Genomic DNA, 27,608 nt, shown 5'->3' with positions numbered 1-27,608 from the left:
AAGCAAGGCTGGTCATCTGCTCATGTGTCAATAAGTGATTCCTATGTGATTGCAGTAACCTTCAGCTGAATCTTTCCAGGTTTATTTAATCTACCATGAACATGGTAAACAAGAATTGAACCCAGTATTCCAGATGTCTTACCGGCGTCTTGTCCAATAGTATTGCTGCTTTCTTGATCCTTATTTGGAACAGTCAGGTGGATTTCAGAATTGCATTTACCTTTTTCCTGGTCCATCACACTGAAGCCTTTGTCTTTTATTATCCTCTGATTATTTCTGTAGGTTTTATATCTTCTTTTGTTTCCATAATACCATTTCTGATAATATTAAATCCTTTCCTAATATTAAAGCAACTGCAATTGCTATTGAAATCCAATCTTGGTATTCTGTAGCTAAAGTTTCAATTTTTGTGCATTAAAGTATTTTATAATCCTTTTCCAAATTTCCCAGATCTGTATTACGGCTCTGAGTAGCCCATCACAATAGTGCTATGAAGTATTACTGTACCACTTTAATTCTGCCTTTCTAAGCAACATATATCCTTCTATGCCTGTTTGTATCTTCTGTACTAGTCCATTGTCTTCTGTTATCCGCAGTATATCTGATATTGCATCTGATGTCAGTAGTTTTTGTTCCTGTACTCTCTTGCCCAGAATCATGCATTAGCATACATATCAAATGCTTTTCCTTTGATTTCACTCCATTTCTGGTCTAGATTAGGAATAAGCCCCTCGTTAACTGTTTCTGTCTTGATGGTGTTCCATCAAGGCTCTCAAACATCCAACAGACCCTGCTTAACAAAACCTCATGCAGCAAACTGCATTATCTTTTTATTTTGTGTTCACAACTAGGATAACAATCTCATTTTCACTAACCTGCATTACTTAGCTTCCTCTTGCTGTTAAGAGCTTGTAAACAGTGTTTTGTTTAGGTCAATATGCCTCAGTCTCCTTGAAGGTAAATAGTTGTCTGTCCCTCTGAACCAGTCAAATAATACTTGCAAGTCTTGCAGCATGATTGTGTGACAGAAAACTTTTGTGTACGACAAACATTTGCTATCTCTTCAATTTCTGACTGCAATAAATGAGGACTTGCTGTTTTTTCAGTAGTAAGTCCAAAATTTGTGTGTGTATACATATACATGCAAATATGCAGAGTCTATATATGTGGCTGCATGCTTGCATCTTTGGCTTAATGCTTCATATATGTGCTCCAGGAAATCTAAGTGTTTTAAATGGGAATAGGACCAAAATGTTCCTCTAAACTTTTTAGAACAATAAATACTGGGAGGGTTTGCTATCAAGGTCATAACAGTCAATTTTAGTCCGTCTCCTTTCAGTGTACACTGAAGAAAGGTTACTGGCTACATAAAGACAATTTTGTGAATGCTTTTTGGACAAGCATGCTCTGGAGATCCCAGCTGCTCTAAATACTGACTTTCGGGAGTTCTCTTGGGGTGTGTTGACAGACAGAAACCAGAACTGACAGTAGAAATTAATTTGAATACACTTTTAGATAAAATAATTAGTGAAGTGTTTATCAAAGGGAGCATTACCTACTTGGGTTTTTGATGTAAATTATTAAAAAATGTTTAAAGATCTATCTAGTAGCCTCCTTTACCACTGTTCATTACTGAAACAATACAATAAATACAAGCTCTGCAGAACTGGAAGAATGTCTTACTGAAAACAAAATATTTATTATAAAACCCTTTATGTATTTCATATATATGTATCTCCTTATACAGTTATGTGCATATTTATGTGCAAAAATGAATTTATATATGTAAAACAAAGCCAATGACAAAAACCTTGCGTATTCTTCTTGCTCTTCAAAAGGGTAACATGAAATTGAGTTTGTTACTGAATGAAGTTGCCCTGAACATATGTTAATGACAGTATGTTCTATAATTTCCGCTACTGCTGTATTTAAGCATTTTGAAAGAAAACATTTTCTGATTATGCTAAATGAAAGGTACATTTAGTGGTACACTGAATATGGGGAAGAAGATGTGAGATCCAGTAAAAAAAACCCACCAGGTGTTATGTGAGGAAGTGTACTCTGAAAAATACAGTGATTTTTATGATTATGGTGTTTGTCAAGACTTGATATCCCCCTTGAAAAGTTCTTATTACAAGCTGGTATTTTTTTAATGCTGTTACATAAAGGCAGATGGAAGTCCTCCAGGCACTACAAAAATCAGTAACAATTATCTCTCATAACACATACCAGAACACGGAGTGTTGTGGGTTTTTTTTCAGTCAGTCCATGCTCCTCAGGTGAATAGGCTGTTGGGTGGAACAGTACACTTGTGTGGTTGAAGCACAACTGTCATCATTCATCCTTTGTTCATTTGGAGTAACAAAAGGCTTTTGGTAGATATTGAATGGCATTATATAGTTTAATGTTATGGCATTCTCAGTCCTGTGTTAGTAAGGGTACTATGGAATGTTGATTTTGATTGTGTTCTTGGCTGCATGCCCAAAAATGCTGCTTTAATGCAAACAGCTTTAATATCTGTTCTTAGCAATGTGTTTCCCAATGCCATTTGTATGACTTGCATACCACATGCACTGAACCTCATGCTGAAAGAACGGCTGAGACAGTCTGACAGCTTAAACAGCATCGTTGCTCCCATGAAGAGTTGTACTGCTGGAAGTACCCTGTAGTTCTTAAGTTTTTAGTAATTCAGGCCTGTTCAAAATATTTGAATGGGCTACAAGCTCAAACAGATGCCCCACAATTGATGTAAATTATTTCTGCATAGCTCTCGATACAAATAGTGGCAACATACTACAGAACAAGCTATGGAAATTTATGAACTGGAAGTTTTGTTAAGAAACATTTCAGTAAAACAAGAGTAAAGCAGAAAAACAGTCTGGCATGTCTCTGCATACTCCCATTGAAAATATGTTTTGGTGATATCTTAAGTGACCTTGGACTGCATGTTCAGTTGGTATGATTTTTCATTAATTCATTATTCTAATGGAATGTAATACAGAAATATTTTCCATTATTCCTTTGAATTTGGTTATGTCAAATCAGGCACAAAACAATGGAATATTGTGACTGCACAACTGTAGCCACACTATCAGATGTACATGCTACGTTCTGAAATTACAATAGATGAAATTACAAATTGACTCTACATTTTGCTAGTGAAAATCTGAACTAAACCTGTGTTCATCATCAGACGCCTGTTTAGAAAAAAAAATCTTTCTTTTTCTTTCCTTCCCTTTCTTTTCCTCCATTTCACTTTGCAATGGAAATATGCTTGCATTTCTGGGATGTGTCTATTCAGATGACAGACTCTAATCCAGACCCAGTTTGTGAATAAATGTTCACTGGAACTCATCATACACTCAAATATGTGTTTTCTTCTATAGATTTCATTATTTTATCTTCCTTCTAGAAAGCAGCAGTAGCATTATCAAACTGCAAAACCTGCATGCAGTGTTTACTTCAACAGGCAAGTTACTTTCTGACAGATCTTAATAAAATTTACAGGACTTGAATCAAGTGTAGCTAGCAGAACCAGTAGACGTAATTGATTAACTGTTTTAGAGAGGATAATCTCTAATGCCTTAAACTGCATTTTTAGTATACACATCCCTCAAAATTGTAGACAGCACGGAAGATCGAACTGAACATGGTTTTGCATATAGTTTTGGAATCTGTGAAATAATTTTGCTGTTTAGATGATGTCCATTGTATAATGGTATATACGTGGATGGCAAAACCTGTTAGTCAGAGAGCTTCCTGCTCACATTTTTGCTTTCTTGCTGCCAAAGACTGCTCAGGAAACTTTTTCTTTTCTTCTTTCTGTAGACTCTTGTAAGAGTTAATTTCAGAGGAAAATGGAAACTTTATGTATAGTTTAATTGTGATCGAGTGGAAGAGAAAGAGGAAACCCAAACAGTCTTTCCCTCAAAGTGTCTTTTTATTTTTTAGATGTACAGTACTTTTGTTTTCCTGTTTTTCAACTTCTAGAGCCATCTTAAAATGTGTAAAAACCCCATGGTGATAGGAACCTGTAGGAAAACTGTCAGTACTTAATTTTTGTTCAATATGTATTATATGTTTATGTTTCCTTTGGGTGTGGGTGTCTTTTTCCAACTTAAGAACCAAATGTGTTACAAAAACAGATGTAGTGAAAATAAACAAGAGAAGTCTCATTTCCTTTGGTGAACAAAGTTCACAATTAGCTTGAGTGTAATTTTGTGTGTGTTATATCCTATCAAACAGTTCTGCTGACCAAATCTTGCTTTCTTGGATTTATCACAACTGATAAAAGATCTGTGATGTTAGACAAGAATTTAGCTACACGGAAAAGGGGGAAAGTGTGGGTCAAATGTAATAACATATTCTAGATGTTATTTCTGCCAACAATTAATGGCGAAATTAATTTTATGAAGAACTGTTTACAGACTGACATCTGGAGAACTTCTCAACTTGGATAATTTCCAGTGTGTAGATTTATGTACTACTATTCCTGCTTCTTTCCCCCCTTTTTCCTTAAATATTTCACTTTTCTGATTTGTGCCATTCACTTAATTATGAATGAATGTGAATTATTCTGCTGCTGTGATTTCTTTTAGGATTCCAGGTGCGTAAAAACTTTCAATGCTTGCCAAAGTGGACATTTAGTGGATACTTTTTCAAATGTATACAGAGATACACAAGAATTCAAAGATACTTTTTCTGTACCTAAGATTCTGTTAGTCTGACCAGAGAAGTTGGAGCAGGTACCCTCAGTAGAACCCCTGCAGTATGAAATGTAAAAGTTTAGAGTCCTAGCAGGAAAAGGTCTTTTTTTTCAGGTAGCTGTCCTTCAGAGTTGTAAAATGTTTTTAAATGACAAAATCCTGTTCTGTGTGGTTTAAATATTCTATTCAGTGTTATATATTTGTGCCTTATTCAGTGTCTTTTTTAGTCTAGTGAAAGTTTACAATTTGAACATTTCAGTTCTTTCAGTGTAACCGTTGTCTTAGTGTGGTCTCCACTCATTTGTTCCTGTGTGGAATCACAGCATGTTGTCTAGGGTGTCCATTATTATCTTGAGGATGGATACCTGTACCTGTTGGAGCAAAACAATTGAATTTGCCATCGGTTCCATTGGAAGAAGCCGATACCACTTACGTTGCTGCAGATTGATGTGTAGATGAGGGTCCAGTCATTCTACCTAGCTTTAGGCATCTGAACAAGGTAAGGGACATAGTTCAGCAAATTCTAATAGTTTCTTCAATTAAAAGGTAATACTGGTTTTAAAAGAGTAAGACAGAAATGCAGGAGCACAAAGACCTCAATCCTGTAAGCTTCATTGTCTTAAAAGAGTAAAAACACCACTATTATATTGCTTTTTTGTCTGGTCAGTTAAATAACTACTGGCACAAGAGTCCTGGTGAAATCCTGCCCACTGATAACAGTGCTCTCAGCCCATGGAATGCCTTTTATGAAACAAGAGTATTTAAAAAATGGTTAATAGGGAACAGTTATTAGTATCCTTGCAGAACTAGGAAATAATTACTGCTGTTAATACTGATGCTGATAATGTTGCTCTGTGTATTCTGTCTACCTTTTTACATAAAATAGTCTGTCACTGGTAACATTTCAGTCCTCAATATTCTCTGTCAGGAAAATAAAGTTTCGAAAGAAGTGAATTTGGCTTTTAATTTTAATAACTCCTGATAGAATCAGATGACAGGCAAATCTTAACAAATCTCTCATGCCAAAATCAAGAGCAGGAAGCCTTGCTTCCTTTCAGCAAGAAGTATGTTGTACCTAAAGGGCAAATAGACCTTTTTTGACTTACTCAGTTACTATCAGTGTTGATGACTAATGAAATATTTTGGCATCAAAAACAATCAATTTTCAGGGCTATGTGAGTTACTGAATTTCAGGTTTTAGAACAAATATTGTAAAAGTTCTTTTATTTATTAGTTCTTCTATTCTATGTAAGTTATTGCATTTCAGGCTTTAGAATGAACGTTGTAAAAGTTCTTTTATTTCCTTGTAGAAATTCAGTACATGCCATTGACTTGGTGAGCTTCACTCGTGCTGTTAGGAAATGTTATAAAACCTTTTAAAACGTATGATGCCATTTTTAATTGTTCTTTTGTGCAAGAAACCTTAATTTAGTATCCTGTATTTACAGATTACTTTTTAATAGGGTAGATTTTTATCTGAAGATAAGAATGAGAAATATCTAAATTGACTTTTAAAGCAGTGGTTTCCATGCCATCAAATCTCATAGCTTACATTTTAGTCACAATGTGCAAATGGGAACAGAAGTATTAGTTTACTGATATTTATTTTCATTTAGGGTGTAGGTACATTTATATCTAATGATATCAGACATTGCCCTAATGTTACGATATTTTAACATGAAGACATTTTCTAATTTCCCATTTTCTTCTTCAGTTTCATAGCAGATATCCTAAATATCTGCAGCTGTCCTGGGTCATAAGTCTGCACATTGCTGACACATTCACTCCTAACTTTCTTTTTTTGACTGAAAAAAAAAAAACCCTTGCTCTAAATCAAACACAAAATCCGTGAATAATCTTATACTTTCTGCCAGGGTGTATCTGGAATATAGTAGCTTGCATCTTTCCTCTTGCTTAGGAATCATCTGGTAGGAATGAGTGTTTTCACAGGGTTCACTGGATCTGTGGTGCTTTGCCTTTGCTAGACAGTGTGGTACATTTCTGCAGGACCTCTTGTATTGCGCTGCCAGCGCTGCTGAAACTGCTGGGGAAACTGCAGCTCTGCTACTTGGGAACACAACCTTATTTTTAACTGTTTTACTTGTTTAGTTTGTAAGGAGAGAATAGACTGTGTTGCTGCAAATTGGATACACCGGTTATGGGGCTTGGTGTAGAACATTTCAAAATAGAGCGACTCTGACAGAAAGGTGAAAACTCTGTGTGCTCTGGGAGTTGACATGCTGTTTATAAACATGTGCTTTCAGAACACAATAGAGAAGTATGTGGATTTATTTGCTTGTGAGTCTTGATCCTGGGAGGGCTATGAGAAAGATGCAGCTCAGCTGTGTACTATATTGTTGGCAATGCACTTACTGTTAAGCCATGTTTTTGCTGTGGAATAGTGACACATCCTCCTATGTCCTGATCACAGATGTTCTGAAATAAATGTACCTCAATTTATTCCACTGCAAGCTGCAGCAGCTATCTTCAGGTGATACTACTGCTAGATTATCACTCTGTATTTTAAACATAGGCTTTTAAACATGTTTGAAGAGAAAGCTCTAAGTCATTGTGTTCTTTAATGAACTACTCAGAAAGCAATACTGCAAAATACAAAGAATCTGTTATGCCATGCATCCTAAAATCACTTGAATAAGGCATTGCCAATGCAGTGTGTTACTGGACAGTGACAATGTCCCTGTATTTCCATATCTCTAGCACTAAGTAATAAAAATATGGTATTTAATAGCCCATCCAAAAAATACCATCATGTCATTCTCTGTGGCAGGCTAACAATCTTCATAAGCTTTGTTGGCTTTATAAAGTTAATTAATTCACAGTTAATTACTTTTATTACAAAACTCGTTCCCAGTAATTTGATCTTTAACATAAATCACATTATTTCCGTTTTATGGGGAGCCAGTTTTCCACATTCAAACTTTTTTTTTCAAACCAGCATACTTAGTGGAGAGGAGTCATTAAGGCATAATCAGCCTTCTAAACAACGGTAATCATTTTCTTTAACAAACAAGTATGTGAAGTGAAAAAAAAGACTATTTTAGTTTTATATATTCCTGTCAGCTAACTTATCCCCTCTTTTCCTTAATTATGCACTGGCGATTTTGTTTTTTAATTTGTTTTCTCACATAAACAATACATTAAGGTTCTTCCATTTTCAACTAGGTGGCTGTACTACAATCCCAGAGTCTGATTTAGAGGAAAGAACAGTTATACCGGGCTCCACAGCAATGCTTCCCAGTCACGGGCAGATGGCAAAGCAGAAATCCAAGCCTGGTAAGAACAGGAAAATTATGTTGTTTTGCTTAGACGTGTACAGCTCGTCTTTTCAGAATGCTTGTGGACATGTGAAACAAACGACGTATTTCAGGCTTTTTTAGCATAAATTTTTTTTGATGTGTGATAATAGTACAGTGTGTAGGATACTGAGTTTATTCAGCTTCTTCTATCAAGAACAGCTTAATTCCAAGACTGATCTCTACAGTTTAACAACTCCAGTTGAAAGTTTTTATGCTACATAATACTTGAATGAGATTCTTGCAGTTTTTATTCATGACCTGTTCTACAGAGGCAAAATGAAACTGAGGACATTTTAGTGTAATGAAAGCTTTTTTTTTTGCTGCAGTATGGTGGTTAGACTTTGTGCCAGCTGATTTAAAATACGGTTGTTACTTATCTTTTGTGGGGAGACTTCCTAGTATTTCAGAAAAATAGTATTGGATATAATCAAATGAAATTATACTGGCTATAAAATATGCTGCATACAGTGATGACACATTTTCTGGAAAGACTTCATGCTGCCGGGAACTGTGATATAGTGTTAACATATTTTAAAAGCAGCACTGTAAAGTAGTACATTGCAGTTTAATGAAGTGCCTGGTAAGCTCACAGGCTTTGACTGCAGCTATTTCCCGTTTTGTTTACTAAGTCGTACCTTCGTTCCTCTTTCCCCCCTCACTGTCTGATTTTATCCTGTAATAGTTATTTTTAAATGTATTTGGATGTTGTTTGTAAATCAGATGTGTCCATTATGGATGGGTGTTGAGGTTAAGAGCAGCAGCTCAGAGGTTGCAACCAGCAATACTCAGAAATAGAAAGTCCTTACACAGCTGCAAAAACCAGTTGTGTGTTTAAAATGCATTCAGCTGCTTGTTTGCCCAGCTAAATGTTGCACAGGCAGGCAGGGAGTTGGAATATATAGTTAATGCAATAGAAAAATTTAGATTAACAAATTTTTAATAGTTGGCAGGGAAGAAGGATATTTAATGAGGCAATGTATAATAATGCCACAATGTAACTTAAAACTCCAACAGGAGTATCTGCTCACCGAAATGCCCTGAAAAATCCCCTGAAGGCCTAAAGCTCTGACTTTTCTGGAGTGCTAATTACTTGCAGTCCTCATGGACTTCAGGTCATAAGAAGAAGGGAAGCTGTCAAAGCTTACATACATATAGTTTAACTTTTGTCATCTGGATATATTAAGTACCCTCCTGGTAATGGAAATTTATATTGTCTCTCTGATGTAGGATACAATCCTGATAAAATTCCAACTTCAGGCAACTAGACCAATAAATCAGGAACATATGGCAGGCAATCCCTCTTCCTTGTCTGATGTTCCATTCTTCTGATCAAGCACATCTTTGTTCTTCAGTAGATAGTGTTCTGCTTTGTTTAAATAACCTTGTTGCTGGAAAGAAAAGTCTAGAAGGGTATTCATGAGATCCAGAAACAGCAGCATGGGGACTTGCATATCCTACTGCAAGTCTTAGCCCATGATAAAAATTGAGACTTACATCACATAGCTGGCTGTTGTTGCTTTGTAACTATAAAAGGCATAATGAAAACTTTGAAAGCTTTAAAAAAAAAGTCTTTAGGTTTACAGCCATGTGTTATACCGGTGAATTTAATTTATTCATGGTAAGAATTGACTGCCATCTCCCAGTTAGTGCTGCAATATAGAGAGCGCCTAGAATATCTGCCGCTGAGCTGTCTGGAAATTCTAATTGCTACAAGTGTAAGAGCCAAGGGAGCTACTTAAACCATAAGGTAATACTAGGCATGAAATCACAGCATTGCAATGTTTTTCTGTACATGATATTTTTGGCCTGAGTTCTTGCTCAGGCACCAGAGACTGCAGCAAGTCCATGGCAATTACAATGAGCCCTCAAAGAATATTTGTTGTGTCTTATGTATCTTTTTTTATGAGTTTGCATTTAATTTAACTGTCTAGTCAGTAAGAGAAAAAAAAGATAGACTAAAAATTCTTTTTCTTGATATATCTTTCCTCATTTCTTGAGGGAGTTCAAGACAGATTTTGATTATAAGTTGAGAATTTTTTTTCCTTCTTGTAGATGGCTTTTGTTATTCATATCTCTAGCTGTAGAGGTAGTTCAATGGCAATGCAAAATTTTACTGCTTTAGACAAGTTTCATTTTTCATTGGGCTGTATTACCTGAACTCCTATGCCATACCTAAGCTTCTTAATGTTCTTTACCAAAAAATTCCTGAAGTTTAATGATAGAGGTTTAAATAGATAAAATTAGGTTGAAGCTACAACACCAAATAGCTCAAAACTGAAGAGAAAAACCAGCATCTCTTCAGCTGTAGTTTAGTGTGCACATGGGCGCAATGGCTGATATCCCTGTGTAGGAAACGTGAAGAGAAGATGGAAATCAAAGGAATGAAATACGCTGATCAAGTTAGAGTATTCCAAACAATTCTGTAGGTCATGGGAGAGCTTCAACTGAGTGCCATGGACTACCATCCTTTGGAATGGAGGAAGAAGTCTAGTTACGTACTTGCTCCATCTGGTGCCAGACCAAATCTTAGCAGCAGGATTTTGTACAGGTTGAATTCTATTAATATACACACAAGTAGTGCAACACCCACCCCCCCACCCCCCCCCAACAAACAAACCAAACAACAAAAAAAGGGAGCAATGAAGTTGCCTTAGTGGGAGCACATGTATTTCTATATCAGAACAAAGGGTACAGTGTGCTGGATTAGGACAAAACTCGAGCAGTTCTTAGTAGTAGTATCGTAGAGGTAGAAAAACAAAGCAGAACAAAATGCCTTATTTACTGAAAAGAGGTGTAAGGCCTGAATCACAAAGGTCTTAGACGGAAGTGGTGGGAGTTCCTCACTGAGAGGTGTGCTGTACTGGGACACCCTTGCTTATAGTTAAATTGCTTGTGTGTACAAATCTGCTGAGGAGAAGTTGTGTCGGGGAGGTTGGAACACAGAGAAATGATGAGCAGAGGAGGAAGCCTCAGGACCAAGACAAAACCTGAATTCGATGCCAGATTCTGTGAGCTCCCTGTGAGTAGATGTCTACGTTATTGCTGCTGTGATTTGCTGCTTACATAGGTGATGTTCAGTTAGTCTTGAACTAGCTAACTCCAGTATTGCTAGCAATCTACCTGTGATAGTATGGCATTTCATCCTGGCTGTAGAATTTACTAAAAGTCAAAATAAATATTCAGCAGTTGATTTACATTAAACTCTTGCTGCTAATAAATGTCTGAGCTTACTAATCTCTTGCTAGTGAGATGTAGTATGTAGTGTATGGAGATGACTGTCAGTCACTGTATTGTAGGTTAGTTTTCTCTTTGGACACACTGAATTTTTAAAAACCTTTTGAATTTTATGAGTAGACATAGATCTAGGAAAGAGGTCACTGCCTCAAATATGATGTATGAGCTGTGCAAAGGACTGAGGGAAATGACGGACTAAGGCCTGGAAGACTGTGCTATGCCATGAGAAAGTATGCTGCAGAGTAGCAGCTTGCCACAGACTTTCAAGTTATCTCATACAAAATATTATATTGAGATTTCCCAGGTGGCTGCTAAGCATGTCAATGTGGCTTTTGGCTTTATTCAGAATAGTTACTTAGGACAGCAGAAAATGACAACTAGTAGTCATGCTGCAAGTCTGTGCAAGGAGGGAATGAATGGTTCTGACCCGATCAGACTCCCTTTCGAAGGGGTATTAATGGTTGTACGATGTTTTCTTTTTATTGCTGAAATAGTTTACACTGATTTTTTTGTGTATTTATTTTTTTCTAATCCAAGCATGTTATGATTCCACAGTAAAGAATGGGATTAGGTTCATAATATTTGGAAGTTAATGATATTATTGCAGTTGTAGCTGAAGGAGTAGCTGCTTGCCAACAGCTTTTGCTTTCAGCGGGTGCAAAAGTTCTCCCTTGAACATTCCCTATTCCAGTGAATTCCTGCTTACCCCCTCAAGGCACTGAGTCTGTGTGCATTGCATTTTGAGGAGTAACATTAGCACGATAAATTTATCCCTGCTAACTTTGATCTTGGTGTTTTTGGTTAGAGTGAGGACAGAGCAGCACAGATTTCATTGTGGGCTGCACAAGCCTTGTGGAGCTTTTGAATATGATTTGAAGTTGAGCCCACTCTGAAGTCTCTTGTTAAGTCATCATTTTTTTCCATGAGCTCACAGCTACAATACTAGTGCAGATACGCTGACCTCTGCTGCAGTCACAAGGTCAAATGCAGTGATGGTAGACTTCCATGTAGGTCCTGTGGACTTCCTTTCTCTTTATTATGCTGTTCTCACTGTCTTCCATTTTCTTCTTCACAAGTTATGAATGTCTTACTAGGATTGCAGTCTACTTGAGTGAGTGGCTTAATTTCAAGGAGAAGTTTCCATATGTTCTAGAAGGTAACAATCCACAGAGATGTGCAGAACTCCTCTTCTCAAGTTCTCCCTTGTACTTAAATATTTCTGATAAAATGAGTTGAAAATGTGGTTTGTAGTAACTAAGTATAAGCAAGTTCTAGTACATACTAGCTTTTTAGAGACAACTCTAAGGGATATGGTGAAGAGCTTTTCTCTGAGTAATTAAACTGTGCTGGTGATGAGCTTTAGGATGAAGTAATGACCTATGTATTTATCAGGATACAGACCTTAAAGTAAATATTCTGTGTTCCTCGTGTTATCCTGCTGCATGCTACTTACTGCGAAAGAGAATTTCCTAAGACATATTTTTCTAACCAATATTCCTACCGAATATTTTAGACAGAAAGGATCTAGTTCCCTTTTTGTGAGTAGAGAGTTTTATGCTGGGAAATCATAAGTAACTCCACTAAGTTGATGGAAAATCAGATGATAAGCTAGTATGAATTGAAGACCGATTGGACTGAAAAATATATCTTTATTGTTACTGGTTTGGGTTTCTTTTGTTTTCTTTTTTGTGTGTGGAACAATGGTGCCAATTACTTTGCTAATTTATTGAGGATTTTATATCACTGGGAGTCAGATTTGTCAAGTACCATGTCAGGCAGCTGTCCGAATTTTCACAATTTGTAAGGCTTGATTTTTCTGGCAGAATTTTTCATTAAAGATACTGTGAATCTATACCGTAAATGATCTATCCAAATGAGAAAAAAGAGTCTTAAATATTTAAGAGAAATGTTTGTCTGACTTTGCCATGATAATTCAGAATAATCATTGTGTCTTCCTGAGAGAGCAACTGAGAACGTGGCCCAGTATTTGTATTTATTGTTTAAATACAAATATTTCTGAGAAGCTCTTCATGAGACCAAATGAGACCAAAGGTTTGGCATTTTCACTCGCTACTGTGCTGCCACTGTTTTTGGTTAAATTCTTTGTATTGTGCTGTCATGCAAATACTTAGATGCTTAAAGATTAAATTTCAAAGTTCTCATCTTCTATGATTATATTTAGTAAAGTAAATAAACTTTCGTAGATGAATACTCATAACATCTAAGACAAAAAGCTGTCTCAGCATTTATATTTATGTATCAGAATAGATTTTTTAACTGTCTTTAATTTGAAGCATCTGGCCTATTACTTCTGACTAAATACACAAGCAGCTATACTTAAAAGACTATGAGGATGAGCTATAAACTCTAGTAAAACAAGACATTCTGAGCCAAATTTTCAAAATACCCCCAAAGTTGCACCCAGACATTGCACAGCTGCACATCTTTTCCTACAAGCTTTACTTAGTGTGTTTTATTTCTTTGTTACTTTATCTACAGCATGGCATGACAATGTTCATATAGATGTAGTGGATGCCGTTTAAGAGGATCTTTCAACTTTACTCTTCTAATCAAAGATTGCTGTCCTTAATATGCCTAGACAATTTTAGGAACTGTCACGTGATTCTAGCCCACAAACATGCTTAGTTACACAACTTCGTGTAAACAATGCTTATTAGTACAAGATTGCAACTATTTTTCTTTAAAGGGTCCAATGACACATTTCAATTTAGCTATGTGTTTAATTTTTCTTATGAATCATAATTTACATGAATACACAACTATATGAAACTGCCACCTATAAAGTAGCTCATCACAAAGTGCTGTAATGTAAGATGAAGTTTTGCGATACAGATTCATTTATTTGCTTTTAGAAAGGAATATCCTTAAATGCTTGGGTCTGTACAAACAGATGGTAAAGAGTTTTTGAATATAAATTGTTGCCGGCTATCCACTGAGTCTTTATATTTTTGTATTGTACTGTTCTGAATATTATCTTTTACCTACTCAAATGAGCAGAGACATATCTTTGAATTTGTTTTGAAGGGTGTTTAAACACACTGTAAAAAACTCTAAAACAGGTCTGTGAAAGATTTCCATTTGCTGCAGATCAGACATATATTGTTTATATATTGGACTAATAACTGCTCCAAATTTTCAACATACACAAGTAAGATACAGATGGCCTTACTACTGTTATTGTAATTATCATTGTTTGCGACACTGGTAATCATTTGGATACTGATGTTCTTGCCAGTTACAGCAAAAGTATTTTCAACATATGTAGCCAAGCAATTAACTTTTTCAGGTTAGACAGTCTAATAGGACAGAAATCAATCCTAATACTAACTGTATGGTACATGAGAGATTAAATAAAAGGGAAATATATAAATCAAGCTAAAGATCGTTTTGGAAAAATGTACGTGCTGTCTGGAGTAGGATTTCATGCCTGTAATGAGCTTTCAAAACAATCAGTTAAACAAATCAGTATCACTGGCAATGCAGACTTCTCAGCTGCCTGTGGCTGCAGTTTTGAACCTGAGCTTCCATCTGAAGTTTATTACACTCGTGACCAAAGGAAGAACAACAGGTCTGACTTCAGGCTTATTTTTTGAAAGTCATTGAAGGACCAATTTATGGGGCTCGTCTGAGGGGGTGAATGTGCCTCTTGCACTTTGAGTTTAGTTTCAAACATTTTGAGAAGTGAGTTGCAACACAATATTTTGTCCTTGAGCTAACGAAGTCTTGAGTTAGAAACAAATCTGGCTAAAAATGAGGAAACTTGTGATGGCCTCAGGTAAATGAAAGCTCCCTCAAGACCTAACCTCCTTTGTAGCTCACCATATTTCCCACTGAGTACTATGAGACTAGGTGACTGTTTCTTCCTGTATGGACATTGCTATATAAAAGGATAGATACCAGGAGCCTGCAGCTGGGCCCACCTAATACTTTAAAATTGCTAAGCTAATTGTTTCCACAAGAAAGGGTGCAAAGAAAATTACTGGGCTACAAAAAGCCTATTTTTCTGGAGAAAGCTGAAGAGATTTATGGAGGTTTTCTTTTCCACAGAGTATGTTTTTTTTAAAGAACAGTACAGCTTAAGAGATTAATGTGAGAATTCCTTCATTAAGTCAATACCAAATGAAGTGCACTTTCTCTTTTAGCAGGAGCTTGTATATACATCTCCTGTGAAATGTAATATAACACATGAGAACATAGAAAGTCTTATTTATGTTCTAATATTTGCAGATTCAAGTATATTATAATGTGTATTATCCACTGCAGTGGGTGAAGAGATCAGTCTCTGTTTGCCCCATACCAATGGTTGTGGTAGTGTTTTAAAAAATGTTTCCTTTCAAAGGTTAAACAAGACTCTGCCTAACTCCAGTTTCTTCCATGACTCTCAATGAAACAAAGAACTGAGGGGTGCCTTACATTCTGCTTTGTGGGTTGTCTCAGAAATTGTTATGAGATCACAGAAAAAAGGTATGAAATGAACAAGTCATAGTATTGAGAGCCTGAACCTTTCCTTCAGATTCAGTGGCTTTAATGGGAAAAAATAATTTTTTTAAAGCACTGTTATGATTCAACAGTTCAAAGGCACTCTTCAAATTGTTAGCAAAAGGTTGCTGCTGTTGCAGTTTAAAGTGATACAAGGCATAACAACATCCAAAGTTTTTTGGAATCTATGAAAAAGCCTTTCCTTATTTTTATCAAGTCCTGAACAGGAGAACTGCTGACGAATAACAGAAGATAAGGAGCACATAAAAGACAGGTTGAGAAGAAAGGGCTTGTTAAATATGGAACAAAACGAAAACCAAAGTTTAACACATTGTTGTGAATTCTGAATACGTCTTGTATGCAAGAAAGGGCAACTATAGCACGGTGGAAGGAATCTGAAAAAGACAAGTTTAAAAGCTTTTTATGTGACTAAATGTTGTTTTTCATCTTTCCTTGGCAGTTGTGGTGTGTTGACCTTGGCTGGATGCCAGGTGCCCACCAAGCCGCTTTATCACTCCCCTCCTCAGCAGAACAGTGAGGGAGAAAATAAGATGGAAAAAATCCCTTGTAGGTCAAGATAAAGGCAGTTTAATGAAGCAATAGCAAAAGTTGCGTGCACAGAAGTGATGGAAAACAAAAGATGTTATTCTTTACTTGCCATCAGCAGGCGATGTTCAGCCACTTCCCAGGAAGCCGGGCTACAGGGCGCATAAGCGGAAGACAAACATTGTAAATAACAAATGCCCACCTTCTTCCTCCTTTCTTAGCTTTTATATCTAAGCAGACATCATATGGTATGGAATATGCCACTGGTCACTTTAGGTCATCTGTCCTGGCTATGTCCCCTCCCAAGATCTTGCCCACACCCAGCCTACCGGGGTGTGTGTGTGTGTAAGGTTGGAGAGGCAGCCGTGATGCTGTGCGAGCACTGCTTATCACCACCTTTCTAGCTACTAATACAAGCCCAGCTCTATGAGGGCACTATGGGGCTCAGCCAGACCCAATACAGCCGTTGTCTTGCATAACTATGAGCTTAGGAGAAGTAGATGTTTGTCTATCACTGGGATTCATGCCAGTAAAGGTGGGCAGGACAGAAATTAGTCGGGCCTTTTCTGTTATGTGCTGCTGCTTGTTTTTCCTTTGTGATGGTGAGGGTTAATGCTCTATTTTCCTTGCCAACGTTTGTAAGATTTCTTGTGGTGTTTTTGTTTCTTCACACCAGTTATTTTCCCCACCATATCAAGCGCTGCCATCTAAAGCACACACTGCAAATACGCTCAGTGCTTTGTTTCTGGTAGATACAAACCGCTAGCTATTGTTTTCTCTAACATTGTGTTGAAATCTTTTCACTGAATACTCAGTAAAATTTGTTTCTCAAGACATCTGTTTTCCTACGTAACGCTTTACTGACTTTCCAGTTCTACACAAATTGTACCTAGTTTTTTGTTTAACTGGGAAATCATTTTGTTCAGAACATGGATAGCTTTGAATTTCATATGTTGTTTGGATTAGTGTGTTATTCCTGGCTTCATTTCTTCTGTCAGATCTTTGTTGGTTAGTGAGATAGTACACAGATATCTGTGCTAATTTCTTCACATTATAGCAGTGTGTCTATAAAATTTACTTTCCCCTATTCTTTATGTGCATTTCTGTTAGATATTAACAGCTCCAATGTTCTTTTCAGTCTTTGAGAAATATAAAAATTTCATATTGTTCTGTTTTCTAATGAGATATCATTTTAAAAAAAATAAATAAAAGGACAGGGAAACTCATCAAAACGTTATTTGAATACCCACTCAGCATTCCAAGCCAAGAAGGCTTTAGTGGCTGCCAGGTATATTGTTGAATCCTGGTCAGTTGTTCATAGCCCTGGACAACAAACGCTGGCGGGCAGTGGAGAATATAGACACTTTTGGCTTCTAACATCCATCTTGATGTAAAAGAAGTAATTAAAAGGAAGATGTTCAACAGCACAAAAGAGAGGCAAGCACTTCACTTTAAGACCTCCTCTACTGTTGAAAACCAGTACTGCAAGTTTTAGGAAATCTCAAAAACTTATTGAACACTCCAAGGAGGAATTTTTTCGGATGCAAAAACTCAGGTTTGAAATTCTATGGCTTAAGTCTGATTATGCATCATAAAGGTTGCTTCTCAAACTGTTTCACTGTCTCAGAATCTTAATGTTAATACTAATATAATTGTTTGATATATCAGATGAGTATTAGTTAAATCCAGGATGAGGCTGTAAAATGGTTTTCCAAGTCTTTTTTCCAGGTTACACAAAATGCCAAGACACACTTTACAGCTTGTCAACATTGGCCACCAAAGGGAGATTAGCTCTAGGTCTTTAGGAACTGTTTGCTGGAAAAAAAATGACACTGTGGAGGTGTTAAAGGTTATTTTCCAAAATATCTTTTTAGAAGTAATTTTAGTGTCTTGTGCCCCTTTCTCCCCTCCCAGTTCCAGAAGGCAGCTATCCATATTATGAGCTAATGGCTTAAACTTCAGAAAAAAGAAAAAAGGCTGTTTTTGAGTTACAAGATTGCATGAAAGCACCTGAAATGGCTGGTATCAGTTCACTCTCCCTGAGGGCTGACTCTGCAACCTCTTGAAAAATAAGGTATTTAAATGGAAACATTGACTCTCATTTAAAGAACTGCTGACATGCCTGAAATGAGGGAGCACATTCCCACATGCTCTTTGTTGGACAGTGTTACTGGAATTAGAAATAGGTTTTCCATGTCATTTGTGGAAATTATCAGTGCCATTATAAGCCACTTTGGAGCACGGCTAGAACTTTGAATCATCAAGGAATAGACTGTGTTGGTAATATAGACGATGTATAATGCTAGTGAATATCATCTTAAATAAACATGGAATCATAGAATGGTTTGGGTTAGAAGAGACCTGAAAGATCATCTAGTTCCAACCCTCTGCCATGGGCAGGGACACCTTCCACTAGACGAGGTTGCTCAAAGCTCCATCCAACCTGGTCTTGAACTCTTCCAGGGATGGGGCATCCAAAGCTTCTCAGGGCAACCTGTGCCAGGGTCTCACCACCGTCACGGTAAAGATTTTTTTCTTTATATCTGATCTAAATCTACCTTCTTTCAGTTTAAAATCATTTCCCATAATGACATGCCCTTGTAAAAAGTCCCTCTCCAGCTTTCCTGTAGGCCCTCTTTTTCAGGTACCAGAAGGCTGCCATAAGGTCTCCCCAGAGCCTTTTCTTCTCCAGGCTGAACAACCCCACCTCTCTCAGCCTGTCTTCATAGGGGAGATGCTCCAGCCCCTCTGTTTATCTTCATGGCTCTCCTCTGGACTTGCTTCCACACATCCATGTCCTCATTATGTTGGGGACTCCAGAGCTGGACACAGTACTCCAGGTGGGGTCTCACCAGAACAGAGTAGAGGGGAGAATCACCTCCCTCAACCTGCTGGCCAAGCTTCTTTATACACAGCCCAGGATTTGGTTGGCTTTCTGGACTGCAAGCACACATTGCTGGGCTATGTTGGGCTTCTTGTCCACCAGCATCCCCAAGTCTTTCTCCTCAGGACTGTTCTCAGTCCTTTTCCACCCAGCCTATGTTTGTCTTGAGGTTGCCCTGACACACATGGAAGACCTTGCACTTGGCCTTGCTGAACTTTGTAAGGTTACTTCAAATAATATTGTACATAGTACTGTAATGTTTCTAGAGTTGGTATCAGCCATTTTTTTTCTTTTAATTATTAGAATGAAATATTCAAAATATTCTATAGAGGCAGAGTGTTTTCCATGTTTACTGTGATGCTAAGGTTGACATGTCTCAGAAGAGGCTTGAATCGTGAATCCCAGTAGTCTGTTGTGGCTTGAAGTTGTTCTCACTTTGTATGTTGGAGCAGTACGCAGTTTGATCATGCTGGCTATAGCTCTTAGCATAGGTCACTTAAAATGGACATTAACATCCTTATTTACATTTGTACGCAGTAGTGTTAAGAGCTCTTCTGCAGTTTTTTGAGTGCTTGGTGAAACAGTTTCCCTGTGTAAATGTATGTGGAATTCACAGAAGACCATGTTCTTCTAATAGTAATGTCTTTTGAGGTCTCAACTCTTCATTGCTGTCACAACTATTACAGCTGACGGCCTGTTACAAACTCCTTGGTTCTTTACTTAGTTTTCATTGCCAGTGGCTGTGAGATGCAGCACATGTGGCCCTGTTGTCCCTAATGCTTCGATGTGTTGTATTTCTGACTTCAGTGGAGAATTAAAATTTAGTAGCTAATGATTCTATAAGTTTGGCTATAGTTAATACAGGTCTTCTGACGTTTTCTGATCAAGGAACACATCATTACAATAACAGGATTCAAAAGTTAGGCTTCAAGAACTGATTCGAGGTCACCACATCAGGTTGAGGGTGGTTGGATGACTTTGTTAAAGAAACTTACTTTGACACTTTAGGAGGGCTTTCACAAAAGGGACAAGCAACAGCAGAGCGGTAGCTCTCATTATTAAAATCAACGATTCCAACAAGGCAGTGGTTAGTAGTAGCAATTTTGTTAGCCTTATCAGATTTTTATTAGCCATCCCTGCTAATCACATTCTGAGTTATTTTGTAGTCATACTCCACAAAGTATCCTCTCATCTTTTTCACCTGTTATAGTAATTTTGCCTTCCTGCTGTTGTGGTGTCACCCTCACTGATCTAGTATTAAGCCTACTGCAGTGTTTCCGAAAGTAGGATATGAGGCTGAAGTAGAAGTGAATAAAAGCAGTGTAAGTGCTGAATTTTGTAATAGCTACTGGAACATATGACCAGAAATACTCAGGCTGCATGAATCAGTACTGAAGTGTCTTACCACCCTGTCTTATTGCATGAGTAAATCTATACCCATGCCTCAGTGTAAGCAAGCAGTATGCCAGTGCATAAAGCTAATGAAATTTAGGTCTTTGGTAATATATGGTTGCAAAATTAGCTTGCATTTCCTAGCTCAGACTTTGGTTTCAAAGTTTGGTTCTGTTTCAGAGGGAAAAATAGAATGTTGTTCCTGAATGTTTAGCAGCGCAGCATGTGATACCTGGAGTGGTGTTACAACTGAGTCTGTTTCCTTTCCTGCTACCCTCAAAACAAATAAACTATGCCACTTACTGAGGACATGTTTGCTTTTTTCATTGGCATGTTATTTACAGCCCGTGTTGCCTCACAGAACAAGGTGAACCACAACAGAAACCCTGTAGTTCCTTAGATTGCTACATTTCCTAAAGAGAGTAAGAAGTTTTGTGACACCAGTTAGGCCAAATTAGTTTTCAGCTCTGTGTATAGCTACAATGTAGTAAGACAGCAAGTAATATACTACCTAATCAAATCTGAACTCTTACTTAATTTAGTTGTCTTTAAAATTTCTCTATAAAGATTGCCCTTGGCTTCATGTTAATAATGAATTGAATCTGTGATTTATTTTTTTAATGTATTTTGGCTCATAGATGTCATATCTGTCTTCAAGTCTAGTACCCTGAGTTTCATGGGGAGAGTGATGGGCTGTGTAACACTGTGCAATACCCCAGCTATGTACTGGTGCCCTGGAGAATACTACCTCAAAAATTAGAAGTTAAACTTGTTTTCTGGAAAGTAGCCTTAGCAAAATGTTGTAACTTGGATTTTGATGTGATCTCTGATCCATTTCAAGAAAACCTCAAATGTGAAAGTTAGGAGCTAAAAATACCAAAATTATACGCAGTTAGACAGAGTTAGAGCTCTTCTGTGGCTCTGTTTATCAAGACAATTTTATTCTTTTGTGGCTTTATTCTGGTGTGCTTAATATTCCAGCAAATGTTAGATATTATTTTTTTTTCCATGTGTATGAGTACAAACAACTTGCCACGTTGAGATTGGCAACTGCTATCATTACTGGTGGGAGAGAGGAAAAAGTAGTAAGGTAAGAGTAGAGGATAGAAGAACATAGCACAGTAAAAAAATACTCTAAATGTTCCACTTCACATGGGTATTAGTTCTCTCCCCTGTAGTCATAATCCAGCAAAGCTTTTAATTGTGAAAAGTGTGATTAAAAAGCATGTGCGTGCTTTCATCTGGAGTGTGATTAAAAAGCATGTGCGTGCTTTCATCTGGCCTGCATTGCTGGCAGCATTAAGCAATCACTGCAACTGTTCCTCAGTGTACTTTGTAAAATGTGCCTGAAAAGATAACTTTTGCATAGCTAGGCTGCTAGCAGTACCTAGATTAGCTAACTTTAAACTAGTTTGGTTATATCCAAATGAGCTATGGCCTAAATGGCCTAAACCAGGGCAGTTGCCACAGCTTTACCTTCTCTTCCTCCAAGTGAAGCCACCAAGTGTTTCTCCATTTGCTGGTGCCAGAACTGCTGTTTATATGACCAGGTGGTAAGGCAGCTTTAGGGAGCTGAACTGATTGAGACCTTGCCCCAAATGTGGTTGAAGCTGCTGTTTTACCTTAGTCTCTAACCACTATAGTTAGACCATCAAAAGGAAAGGTTACTATTTTATGGGGTGAGTGAGTTGTAACTGGGTCTACAGGTACAAAGCTGCTAGTTCAGCAGTGGAGGAGGTTGGTACGTGCGTGATGGTGCATGGAGGAGGACATGGCTATCCATTTTGGCAGCAGGCCCTAGATATGTCAAATTAAGTATAACATGAAGTTGTGTCCTAGCTTTTGACTCAATGAGCTTCCTGAATCATTCACCACATAATTGCAGGAGCATGAGTGCTGGTTCAAGAAAGAACAATGGAATGGGGAAGCCACAGCTGCCCCGGCTTACAGCAGTTTACACTGCCATGTGACTCTCAGCCGCAGTAGCTGAAACACATTCAGACCCTCAGTAAACGGGAACACTGAGAAAAGAACCCTGAATGCTATTAGGATTTTTTAAAATTGTGTGCTATGCCTTATTAAATGCAATTGTAAAGTTATTCTGAGTTCTGTTACCTAATGAACCAACGCTGGAAATATGAGTTTATTTTTATACCTTGAAAGGTGGTTTGTGTATGATGGGGAGCCTCCTCATTCTTGTGTTCACAATCCATTGTGCCAGAACTCATTTATGCTTTTTCCTGGCAATTTTCTCACAGCTCTAAAATTGTGGACACAGGACCTAATCCAACAAAGTTCTTAAGCACATACACTGCTAAGTATGTTGCAGTCTCACCCGACTCACAAGGGAGTACAGTAGGCAAAGTGAAAACGCCCTCTGGTCTTTCTATATCAACTGTATTTGGTCTTTCTTGAAGAAAAATTGGTTGTAAGCCTGAAAGAAATGTCATATTAGGACAGCTGCTTCTCCTATCCTCCTTAGTATTTTGTTGGTTTTGTCAAATGGAGAATAGGTCAAAACTCCATCACGAACATGAAGCTAAGCCAACACATAAATACCCTTGAGCAGAAGTTTTAACTTTTTGGAATATTTATAGCTAACAGCTAAACTTTAGGATAATAAACTGTTCATGGGCTGTGTTAGTTCATTTTGTCTATAAAATACAATTTTTATTCTGGCTGAATTCCAGACATCTGAGCATGTACTCTAAATCAACCTGGAATGATCTAAAATTAAACTACCATTCCTTCTTTCTTAAAAGGATTTTTGAGAGGAGCTGTCTGATACAGTGTAAGACAGTAAATGTGACTAAATTAAAAAAAACAAACAACATAAAGTGGTGGTGGCAACACAAGAGCCTGTTAAATTTCATTTGCTTTCTGGAGTACTGTTCTGACAATTATGCACTGAGTTAATGTGTCACATTCTGTATTTCACTGTTTTTTATCAGGATCCTCAATATTTGATATTTATAATAATTTAATACATCATGACCTGTATTGTGTAATTTAGTGCAAAGGCAAACTAGAAAGCACAGACACTCCTTAGCCAAAACTGATTGCTTTTTCCAGTAACTGCATCCCCCTCTTCTATGGTAACCCTTAAGAACTGGATTTCAGATTTGTCTTTTTTCTGTTGATCAGCTTTGTTTTGGAGTGATTCCCCTTCTGCTCCCACTTTCTTCTTTCTTTCTGCAATCTTGGAGCCCATTTTCTTCCTGGAGAATAATGAATTCTTTCCAGTGCTCAGCTTGTAATATTTGGTAGAGATGTGGAAGGTGTTAATGGTTCTTTGTAGTTCTGAAGGAAAAGGTGATAAGGATTGATGGATATCCTGTCCAGATATAACAGCTGCTCTTTGTATTCAGTTCTGTGATTTTTGTAGTCTGAATTTCATTAAGAAGAATTAGGTAACTGTTACTCAGTGTAGGATGTTCCTGAATTTTAATGAACAATGGTAGCTAGCACTTAAAAGATTTTGTATTACATGTAAAGAAACATAGTTGAAATTAATGCAGTATTTAATTAATTTGCTCAGTGGTTAGAGTACGCTTTCCCAAACGGAATTTTGACTTATCTGCATATTACCCATTTGTTTCTTCTTTCAAATTGGGGATCATTTCTACAACAGTTTAGGTCAATGGCTATCAAGGTTGCCATTCCCTCCAGAATTGAGCATTGCCTCTCTGTTCATAATGACCAGAAAAGTCTTCTGCCATGTTACACCCCTGAACTTGTTCTCCAGAAGAGCATAAGAGAACTAATGTTGATACGAGCATGAGTTTACACATAGGCAGGCAAAAATAAGGCATCAGCTAAAACTGTACTAGGCACACACCTCATGGTTTGAAGCTGATTTGCTTTATTTGTTCCTAAAATCACATTCTAGATTATTTACAGAATCATGGAACAGAGATGATAGTAGTAGCCAACTGAAATGTTAAGTACGCCTGCAGCTCAGTCTAGAGAACCTGAAAGTGTTTTCAGACTTATTTCTGAGTATCTGGTGGGAATACACCTGTGGAAAAGAAGGTAACTGTTACAGTTCATATAGGAATTAAAATTACATAGGATAAATTAGGTATTATAAGCCATTCTCTAGTTCTCAAAAAGTCTTCCACCTAAATCACTATTTCAAACACAAATTATTTTAATTTTTTTTTGCCAACAGTTACTTTGTCTCTGAGTTATCTGTGGTTTCAGTACTTCGCAAAATAATAATCTCTCATGGTTTTCCTGCTGAGTGCCCTGTAGTTCGGGGAGATACAACCCATAAAGGGATTTTTGTTCTGTTTTGTTGTGTTTTTTTTTTAAAGAAAAACACCAAAGCAACTTGAGTGCTAATGTTTGTAATTTCTATTGTGCCAGCTTTAAGAAGTACTTGGTTCTTATGTCACATAAGTGGGCAGAGCGGGCTGCCCTCCTGCCTTCTCTTCCTTAAATCCTAAACGGTGAAATATTCTGCTAACTTGCTGAAAGCAGGTGTTTGAAGTATGCTTGCTTACCATTACCTGCCACCACAGAAAAAAAAATGGGAGTTGGGTTTGAGTTCTTGAGATAGGTTTTTAAAGTAATTTTAGATCTTTGGACTATGATTTTGCTAGATATGTATTGTTGTCCTCATTGCAGAACCATGGTGATGTGCTTCGTTCAAAATACCACAAAGAAAGATCTGTTTTTACAGCAAATGGGATGGCTTTTAAAGTCTGCAATGTACATTAAGTAATGCATGTTGCCTGATTTTGTCATAAGTAACAGTTTCAGGGGAGACTATTCTTGGCAGGCACTGCTTGAAGTAGAATTAACAGGCTCATGATGAGACATCCCAAGAGACGTGCTGTCTTTGTATAGGTGTATAAAATAACCCACAAAACTTTCCATGGGAATCTCTGGATAGACAAGTTACATATCCTTGTTTTGTGCATCTCCTTTCTCCCAGAATAACTGCCTGTTACTCCTATCTTTTCATATCCATTTGTCCTGTGATATGACACCTATTTTCACCTACCATTCCAGTAGAAACTGGAGTCAGTATTTTTGAGCTGCATTTGAAAGGTTTGTAAAAATTTTACTTTGTTTTCCGACAGAGATTTATGACCAATAGTAAAAGGAACGTCTTGGTAATTGATTCACCTTTTCTAAAGGAACAGAAGAATTCTGATACTGGAACAATGACAAGCAAACTGATTTGACAGGTCTTTTGGTAATAGAAACATTGGTACTGGAAAGGTAGTGGCATAAGCTCACTTCTTTTGCCCAGTTTATGTTGACATATTAATTTTGCATGACTGGAATGCTGTCATGGATGGCTATGTACATTTTGGGAAAGACAGACCAGCAAGGTGAAGTGGTGGAGTTGCTTTTTATGTGAGAGAGCAACTGGAATGTATCGAGCTTAGCCTAGGGGTGGATGAAGAGCAAGTTGAGAGCTTATGGGTAAGGATTAAGGAGCAGACTGTCATGGGTGACGTTGTTGTAGGTGTTTCCTATAAGACACTTGATCAGGAAGTCAATGAGGCCTTGTACAGACAGCTGGAAGTAACCTCATGATCACAGGCCCTGGTTCTCATGGGGAACTTCAACCCTGATACCTGCTGGAGAGACAACACAGCTAGGCGCACAAAGTTGAGGAGGTTTCTGCAGAACATTGATGACAACTTTTTGACACAGGTGGTGGAGGAGCCAAGAGGCAAGGTGCACTGCTGGACCTTGTACTAACAAACAGGGAAGGTGCTGGTTGGCAATGTGAAGGCTGGGGGCAGCCTTGACTGCAGTGACTGCGAGATGATTGGAGATCAGGATCTTGCATGGAGGAAGCAGGGCAGTAAGTAGAATTACGACACTGGACTTCACCTACCTTTGGCCTCTTCATGGACCTACTTGGAGGAATCCCATGGGTTAGGACTCTAGAAGGTAGGTGGGTCCAGGAGAGCTGGTTAATATTCAAACATGACTTCTTCCAGGCTCAAGATCGGTGCATGGCTGTGAGTAAGAAATCAAGCAAAGGGGACAGAACACCTGCATGGATGAGCAGGGAACTTCTGGCAAAACTCAAGTTCAAGACGGAAGTTTACAGAATGTAGAAAAAAGGACGGGTCACTTGAAAGGTATATAGCAATGTCAGAGCATGCAGGGATGAGACAAGGAAGGCTTTTTAATTCCAATTCCATTTGGAATTAAATCTGGCAAGGAATGTCAAGGACAAGAAGGGCTTCTTCAAGTACATCAGGAGCAAAAGGAAGACTAGGGAAAATGTGGGCCTGCTGCTGAATGAGGTGGGTGCCCTGCTGACAAAGGATACAGTGAAGATAGAGTACTGAATGCCTTTTTTGCTTCAGTTTTTACTGCTAAGGTCAGGCCTTAGGGATCTCAGGCTCTGGAGGCAAGAGGGAAAGTCTGGAGAAAGGAAAACTTCCCCTTGGTTAAGGAGGATTGGGTTAGAGCGCACTTAAGCAAACTTGACACCCACAATCCATGGGCCCTAATGGGATGCACCCCTGAGTGCTGAGGGAGTTGGCAGATGTTATTGCCAGGACACTCTCAATGGTCTCTGAAAGGTCATAGAGAACAGGAGAGGTGCCTGAGGACTAGAGAAAAGCCAGTGTCACTCCAGTCTTCAAAAAAGGTGAGAAGAAGGAAAACCACAGGAATCCACAGCCTCACCTCCATCCCTGAAAAGCTGATGGAACAGCTCATCCTGGAGGTTATCTTGAAGCGTGTGGAGGAAAAGGTGGTCATCAGGAATAGTCAACATGGATGCACCAAGGGGAAGTCATGCCTGACCAACCTGATAGCCTTCTATGATGGAATGACTGGCTGGGTAGATGAGGGGAGAGCAGTGGATGTTGTCTACCCTGACCTCAGCAAGGCTTTTGACGCTGTCTCACCTCACACCCTCATATGTAGACTCAGGAGGTGTGGACGAGATGAGCGGACAGCGAGGTGGGCTGAGAACTGGCTGATGGCAGAGCTCAGAGGGCTGTGACCCGCGGCGCAGAGCCCATCTGGAGGCCTGCGGCTCGCGGTGCT

At 38.1% G+C, this 27,608-nt stretch overlaps 1 protein-coding gene across 5 annotated transcripts in view; it reads left to right on the top strand.

Moving 5' to 3' along the window:
- The window catches only part of BBS9 (Bardet-Biedl syndrome 9), a 311,231-nt gene that overhangs the window by 178,310 nt on the left and 105,313 nt on the right, over positions 1-27,608 (top strand). For all 5 annotated transcript variants that reach the window (XM_056334745.1, XM_056334743.1, XM_056334742.1 and 2 more), the window contains one exon: positions 7,890-8,000. In XM_056334745.1, coding sequence (XP_056190720.1) covers positions 7,890-8,000 — 111 coding nt within the window. The remainder of the gene's footprint in view (positions 1-7,889; positions 8,001-27,608) is intronic.

This window comes from Falco biarmicus, chromosome 4 (assembly GCF_023638135.1).
Source record: "Falco biarmicus isolate bFalBia1 chromosome 4, bFalBia1.pri, whole genome shotgun sequence".
NCBI classification, from domain to species: domain Eukaryota; kingdom Metazoa; phylum Chordata; class Aves; order Falconiformes; family Falconidae; genus Falco; species Falco biarmicus.
The sequence above is the reverse complement of the archived record's forward strand: the minus strand, read 5'-3'. Positions and strand labels throughout refer to the sequence as shown.